General features: G+C 41.6%; 1 protein-coding gene across 1 annotated transcript; it reads right to left on the bottom strand.

Moving 5' to 3' along the window:
- Positions 1–3,009: 3,009 nt before the first annotated feature.
- LOC119736283 (alpha-N-acetylgalactosamine-specific lectin) lies at positions 3,010–4,209 on the bottom strand. The gene has a single exon (XM_038210329.1). It carries the CDS (start codon positions 4,104–4,106, stop codon positions 3,600–3,602), a length of 507 nt encoding a protein of 168 aa, XP_038066257.1. The 5' UTR covers positions 4,107–4,209; the 3' UTR covers positions 3,010–3,599.
- Between the last annotated feature and the right edge of the window lie 3,803 nt (positions 4,210–8,012).

Here is an 8,012-nt window from a genome sequence, read left to right as displayed (position 1 = left end):
ACGTTTCTTAAGAAAAACTTTTCCGGACAACTGATGGTGCTGTTGCTTTGATTGCATTTTAGGAAAACAACACTAAGCTTCGGGGTTTTCTGTTCAAATTGTGAACCCAACTTTCTTGTTCATGGAAACATTTTTGATAAAATTTGCTACCTGGATTACTGCCATGCACTAACACAACAATCGCATCACCACAGCAAAGAAAAACGTACAAAAGCAAATTTTCCAAAATGCGGACGACTGTTTGTGCTGAAATACCAGTAACCGAGGTTTCCATCTGCCCAGAGTGACATTACACTTTTGCCCCTAGATATGAACATTTTCATGAGCATAAAAAACCACCAAAAATTGAAAATAAGGTGAAATGGGACACAAGGGTACATTTTCAAGGATTACCTTAAAAACAATTATTTGTTGAGGCCCTATAAATTATCTGATGCGCGATATGCGGACAGCCTTTTACTTATTTATATCTTTGGGGGGGGGGGGGGGGGGGGGGGGAGTCCCGTGGGCGGAAGGGGGGGGGGCGGAGGGACTCCAAGTGTCATCCATGTAACGGAACCGGCCGCGAGCTTCACGACGAACTGAATCTGCGTGTCCTTTTATTCTCAGCACACTTTGCGCAACCCTGCGCGAAGTAGAGTTGAATTTAGAAACTGTGACTCAGTCTCAACGGCTGTCTGTTGCTCGATTGCTGTCAGCACCAGGGCCTCCCCCCCCCAGCAAAAATGGTCGTCACCCCCCCCCACCCCCCCCCCCCCCCCCCCCCACCCACCCCCCCACCCCACCACCAGTCGCCCCCACTGGTAATTTAGCAACGGCAGAAAAGTACAGTCCAATAAGTCACCATAATTAGCGCACGCAACATAAATTGCCTTTATTTGGCACCTGTTCTCTGTATTTTTTTCACGAAAAGCCTGTTTTCGCGTGTGGCCTTTTATTTTAACGTCGCGCAGAAATTTTGCGACACCTATGAGCTCCGTGCGCCACCGAAAGAGGGCGCATTTTTACCTAGCACCGACGTCCTTTTGGGGGGTCCTTTCGCTGGTTGACGCGCACCTCAGTGTGTGTGACGCACGTTCAGCAGGGAATTTGTACTACGCACACGCAGTGGCCACGCTTCGCGGCAGTCAGGCAAGATGGCGTCCGTCGGTCACTCCCATTGATCTCCATATACACAGTCTGTGTATATGGAGATCAATGGTCACTCGCAACTGTACTTCCTTACCCGGTGAGGGGGTACGTGAACGGAGCGGATAAACATTGAGAACTGCTTGTTATTCTACAATGGAGAAATCTTCGGTGGCCCTATAGCCAAATATCTTTCTCATGACATACTCTGATTGTGCGCCAATACCATGCTTGCATCATCAAAGGCGCACAATTCCCCCAAATGTTTCCCTTATCTGCACCACTAATATTACCAGACGTTTGACTGTGGTTATACTCTGTGGCTATGTGTTTGTTCACCTAACCAGTCTTTCTTTCAAGAACGACATCACGGGACAGTGATAATTTGTGCCCGTATAAATTAAAGAAATTTTTGATTCAAAATAATAATAAAAAATCACTCCAAACAGCACAACGTTTCATTCGACATTTTTAATCTACGATAATTCAGGATGAAAGAGAAGATCAGTCATGCAAGATGACAACGAAAATTAAACCAAAAAAAAATAAATAAACAAACTGAAAGAATGATAAAAAAAAAGTAAAATGCACAAATTAAGAAAAAAAATGAATTTTTTTGAGAGCTTGCAATCGAGGCTATAACGATGAAGGGAAATGTAACATTTTCAATTTCAAATTTCACGAAATCAATTCAACATTTTCTGTCATCGTTACAGTGATAATTTGTTGGGGGGAACGTCAAGCACCGTCAATTAACATCAATTCTTATGAATCTCGTTTCAAAAGATTAACCCTAGTTTAGTCTGTGTCATGTAAAATTAACTGGATTTGTTTTATTTTAGGAAGCAATTTGCTTTGAATTAGTCCATCAACATCTCAGCTTTTGAGTTTTGTTGTTGTACTTTGACGTCATGAACAAGAAATGTTATAGAAACTGCAAAAGAAATATCCTGGAGCAAGGGCGGATCCAGGGGGGGGGGGCCAAAGGGGGCCATGGCCCCCCCCCCCCCCAAAAAAAAACGAAACCGATTTTTTTTTTTTTTTTAATGTGACATCACAATAAAGGCAGGCAATGAGTACACCACCATCTTTTCCTCAAAAAAAATTGGTTAAAGTGGTCAGAAATTGCCTCAGATCGCACCACAGAGCATCTAGAATCAAAATTTTTTCGGGGCCCTACCGGGCCCCGAACCCCACGCCGTAATTTTTTAGACCCACTTTTTTGGGGGACCAAAATTTTTTGGGCCCCCCAAAAAAATTATGTTCTGGATCCGCCCTTGTCCTGGAGATAATTTCAACAAGAAATTAAGGAGAAATTGAACATTAAACAGAAAAAAGATATAAATTAAACAGTAAATGAATTACAAAATTTAAATAAGGTGTCCAGTAAAGTCAGCTTGCTATTTCTATTGGAGTCAGTAGCATGAGGAATCGGATTTTGAATTGAATGATTCTTTGTGCGTTGTAGTTCCAAGACAGTTCGTTGGTTCCTTGCTTTATGGAGATAATGTCATTGGTGTTCAAGGTAAGAGTAGATCATTTGCAGCTATCCAGAAGGTAACGGACACCTATGACCAAATTAATGTTGAAAAGCTTACTTTGTTTAAAGATAGTAATGCCACTCTTTCGGGCATACTGTCATCTTGAATAAAAAGGTAAAAGAAAGTCATTTCCAAAGATGCGTCTAAAGACGTATTTTTGAAATATCCGTTAGTAGTTGGTTTGTAATTTGGCGAAGCCATGAATGGGTGCGCTCCGACGTTGACAGGACGCACTCGCGCCCTCTGTTGCTATTATTTGTCAGTTCAGTGTGTGACATCGCGTAGCTGCAATCGGTTGAATGAAAACGTGTCCCGGACGTTGATTTTAGGCCCAATGCAAAACATGACTCGGCAACTTTTGAATTTGAAACCGAGATCCTAGAGAATTGTTTTCTCGGAATAAGCATCATTCACAGCTCTAAAAATGTCACCAGGTTAGTTTAGTTGTTAAGCTCCGTCTTAACATTTTCAACACCTTTATTGCTTTAAACGAAACCAAATGCACAAAATGAATATTTGATTTACCCTACCTTTTTAAATTACAACAGCTGATTAGTTCACCGTTGCGTATGTTCGTCGTCCATACTTCTCAATATTAAACCTGGACACCTGGTAAAACGAGCAAAGGCTAAATACTACTTGTTAAACTTGAACGCATGCAGGTCCGTAAACGCTACAGCCAAGAAGATGCAAAGTGGGTTACGTCTTAAAATGATTTCTTTTTCACCGTGCATAGCCTGACAGCAGTGCAGTCTATACAACGAAATTCAGCCTTTACGTTTTGTAGTGATTCTGTTTGTGAGTGTCAGTTTGGTGAGACAGTTTGGTGAGATCGTATATAGCCGATGCCATCGATTGCGAGGGCTTTGCAGGTTTGGTGTGGCAAATATGTTCTGACGCATCTCCGTGGTCTTCCATTGTGGAGTCGATTTAATTTGTAGTTGACATCTTGCACATGTAGGCGAACGCTCTGCTGCATACGATGTCATTCCATCTGTCATCGCCATCTAGCTCATGCCGCATGTGAGCACAGTCCTCGTTTTGATAGTTGTCGGGCTGGGTTGTAGCCCAGTCGGTGAAGGTAACCGCTGATCCATCTGTCCAGATGAAGTTCCCTTCCTCTGCCTGGTCATTCAAGCCGATCCACAGGCCGCCTGTTGTAGTTGTACGGACCGACTTCCACATCGTCAGGAGCAGATTATTTTCCTCGGCGCTGGCTATGGACGCAAGGTGACCCTGGCCGACTTCAGTGAACTCCTGGCAGTGGCTCTCAGCTTCATCATAGGTCTTGCCAGTGCCGAAGTACCGGTAGCAGTTGCCATTGTAGAAAGTCCACATCGGTGGACACTTAGGTGGGCACTTCGACGAGCAGTCTGGTTGACATGCCGTGGCAAAACCCACCAACAGGACGAAGCACAAGGCCCGAACGAAAGCCATGCTGTTTACAAGTTGTCTTCTTTCTCCGTTGACTGTCACAAGCCAAAATGCATGTGCAGAGTGAGGCTAACAGATGAGATGGCACCCTTTATTAACCCTCGATTGGTCTCAGTTTGGTATAATGCACGCCCGACATGAAGGCTTCAGTGTCATCGAGCGTCGCGTGGAGCATTTTGATTGGCCAATGAAGGTTGGAGGTGTGGCCATCAGGGCCATCTTTCCCCAGAAGAAACAAATGTTTAACATGTATCACTGGAAAATACGTCTCACGTCAGATTCATATAGTGCCATGATTGGACAGTATTTGTCACGATTTGTGAGTTTCATGCACGAGACCAGATGGAATTCCAACTGATTGTCAGGTGCATTTACAATGAGAAATACGAACAGGGCTGTTTTTTTTATAAATTGAATGGTAATACATTTAACTGTGAAGACTTTTATTTCCTTAATATATACCATTGTTACCTTAGCAGGTAAAGCGCTTTAACGCCGCAACGGGGCATCAAAACGCTTTAAAATTATTATTATCCCTGTTTCAACGGGCAAACACACCTGAAAACTTATCAGCTCCCTGGGGAGTATACAGCTCGATGCTGCCATTTCGGCGCAAAGCAGCTAAATCAACCACAATAACCATCTCTGCCCTCACAGGTATACCCATCTGATCTACTCCTGTGTGGAGACACAGTGCCAATGAGTGACAAAGCGCCTTGCCCAAAGCACCCAAGACGAACGCTTCAAACGCTTTTGAATTAAAATAAAAGGAAAAGTCAACTCTTCTGTTGTTTTTTTGAAACACCAATGGCGATTTTTGTCTGTTTTCCTTTGTAATATTAAAAAAATGCTGATGAATCTGCGAAAACGTCACTTTTTCGTTATTTAATCCGCCCTCTAATAAGAAGATCGCCAGGCGAGTCAAAATTATTGAGATAAGGCATGATTTTTTTCCTCGTATTCTCTCTCTCTCTCTTCACTGCCTGTTAAAGTGGCGCATGACACACAGTAGTCACTAGTCGTGTCATTCTCCCTGTTTAAACGAAATAATGCCTTAAAAATTGGCAAAATGAAAGTAAAATGATAGGGTTAAATGGGACACAGAGGTGTCTTTTTCAAGGACTGCATTAACAACAGTTTCAATACAACGAAACTAAAACTAAATTCCAAACGCTATCGGTAATGAATATGTAATTGATATGATAACATTACCGCATCATTTCACTCGGTAACGACAGGACAAACACATCATTCATTATTTATAGGTAGGGTAACTTTAAATTGATACTAACTGGTATTAGTTTTGTTTTAAGTGTTGCTCAAACTTGTTGAAATACAAACATATGAAACCCCACAAAAATAACTTAAGGTATCGGTAACGAATACGAGAAGGCTATTGTTGTATCAGTTGAAATTAACCATATGTCATTCGGTACATTGAATCAACTTAAACGTAAACGTAACAGCTTGTGTTGCATCTATTTCCATAGAATGTTTAGACTATATTTCGTCACCGAATACAATTCCACATGGCTGGAAGTTATTGGTGCCCCCTTTTGCACGCACGTTTTCAGCAGACAACACATCAGCTTACAAGCATATGAAGAGAACATCATATTTAAAAATTAAAAACAACATTTGTTTTTCTTGTCCGTGAATTATCAGGGAGAGGAGGTGCAATTTTTGACTGATCGTGTCCTGATTGAATTAAGCGAAGACAATAAGTCTGCAGGTACAAACACGCATATATCCAATCAAGAAACAGGGAATTGGCAGTTTTTGTAATTAAAGTTTGGATTTCAAGACAGCTATTTCTCTGCAGCTGAGTATGTTCTTAACATAATAGGTGTTAGCTTGTGTTGGGGCAAACTAGGAAAAAGTTTCAAAAATAATGTTAGTCGTCTCTAGCTTCAGAAGATGATTTTTTTAAAGATTTATATCCAGCTTGAATGATTCGACATTGGAAGATTGATGAAAGATTGGAAGCTTGACCACAACTATTAAAAACACAGATGAAGTAGGCATTTTGTAATCGAGATTTGTAATCGTTGGTGTCTTACTTCTTTTTTCTTCCAGGCAGTTTCCAGGCCGTTCAATATTATTGGTAAGCCGGCTGCAGAAAGCACACCCATAGCAGCCGAAGGTTTTCAGTGGTACGCTGTAGACGGCGCTTCGTTAGACTTAAAGACAAGATGTTAGATTGTCGTATTTTGTCCGTGAACTTCAGTCGAACTCCATCCATGGCATAGGCGCGGCGCGGCTGGTAAAATACTTGTACGTAATTGACCGGGTTGTGACAATTCTAACGAATCGACGATTATGATCTCGCACCGTTATTCATATATGCAAGCAGTGCAATACATATGCAGTGCATTTTCGCGGTGAGATCCAATCGCGCACCGCTATGCAAAAGATGACTCGTACATGGGGAGTTCTTCTCAATACGTCAGGGACATGTATCAGACTACACTGTGAAAAAGAAATCGTGTACGAAAACGCACTTTGCATCTTCGTGTCTTTGTCGTTACGAACCTGCATGGTTTCAAGTTTCAGTAGCAGCGTTTAGCCTTTGCTCGGTTTAACAGGTGTACGCTAGACTATGACGACTTAGCACCAAGTCTAGCACTTTCTTCAACAAAAGGCGCGCATTGTTCGTACGGAGGCGCGGTAAGATAATCAACTTTGTTATATGTGAGTCAACGAGTTGGGGGACTGGACACTGTGAGTGGGACTGGGAAACATCCGACCAGGAATGAGGCGATCATGTACACTCATACAGCCATATTTAAGTCAAATGACTCGCTAGAGTAAATCCCTTACTCTTACAAAGAGGAAGTTGACTATAATGTGGTGTCAATTTGACTCCGCTACCAGAGTCGTTGGTTTCAAATAACTCGTCAAACAGATTAAAATGGCCCCTTACTCGATATAAACAGTAAAGTGGACTTTAATAAAAGAGTCAATTTGACTCCCCTCCCAGATTCATTGGTGGCCGGCTTCGCGAATTTTAACATCGCATCATCGTTGGAATCGCTCATTCTCCTGACGACGGTCAGAGCATACTGTTCGAAACGTTGAGTCCCTCCGGTTCTTTTCAGAACCACACGCACTCACAAAAGAGATTTATTCACATGGCGCTACCGCAAACTTATCTTGTCTTAGTATCTTTCCACCATGCAGTTAAGGATAATACAAACAAAAAAGCTTCTTGTCCTTTTTGCCGCCCGCCTTTTTCTTTTTGTCATTTATGTATTTATTTATTTGGTTAATTCATACATTTGCAATTATATTTTACAGGTATATTTTCTATTGATTATCGTTTCATTTCTCCCAACAAAATTACACCAAGTAGAAAGGGTTAGGCCTATGGCTCCTTTGGAAACAATTTTGTATCAGCAAAAGAGTCGAGAAAATGGAAGAATCCATCCGCCATCTTAGACAATCAACATCTTGGGGGGAAAGCGCCAGCCCGGCCCCCATAGTTTTTTTTCTTCAAAAAGCGTGAACATGAAACCATTTTTTTAAACCTCGGCCTTATGACACATAGAGAAGGTATTTTGAAAAAAAAAATAAAAGCGCCAAATAAATTTTTGGCAATCACATTTCATTATGGAGTACAAAGTTTCCCACAACCAGCATCGGAAGCCATCGCAGTTGACATACCTACCAAAAGTTGATTTCAATTTCACTGCTATTTTTATGGTCTGTATTAAAAAACGAAGAATGATTTGTGAATGTTGTTTTCCCAGACTACATCCATTTTACATGGTTGTTTAGCGCCCTCTACGATACTTTTATGATACGTAAGCAGGTATCTTTATTTTCCCCAGGAGTTGGTAGGGTGCCGATTTTGTATCACGAGGTTGTGGGTTTTGTACTCGATTTTTTATTTCTTTTCTAATCTGAAGC

Source organism: Patiria miniata, unplaced genomic scaffold (genome assembly GCF_015706575.1).
Source record: "Patiria miniata isolate m_02_andy unplaced genomic scaffold, ASM1570657v1 HiC_scaffold_29, whole genome shotgun sequence".
NCBI classification, from domain to species: domain Eukaryota; kingdom Metazoa; phylum Echinodermata; class Asteroidea; order Valvatida; family Asterinidae; genus Patiria; species Patiria miniata.
Note: the sequence above shows the minus strand (reverse complement) of the source record. Positions and strands in the feature narration are given on the sequence as shown.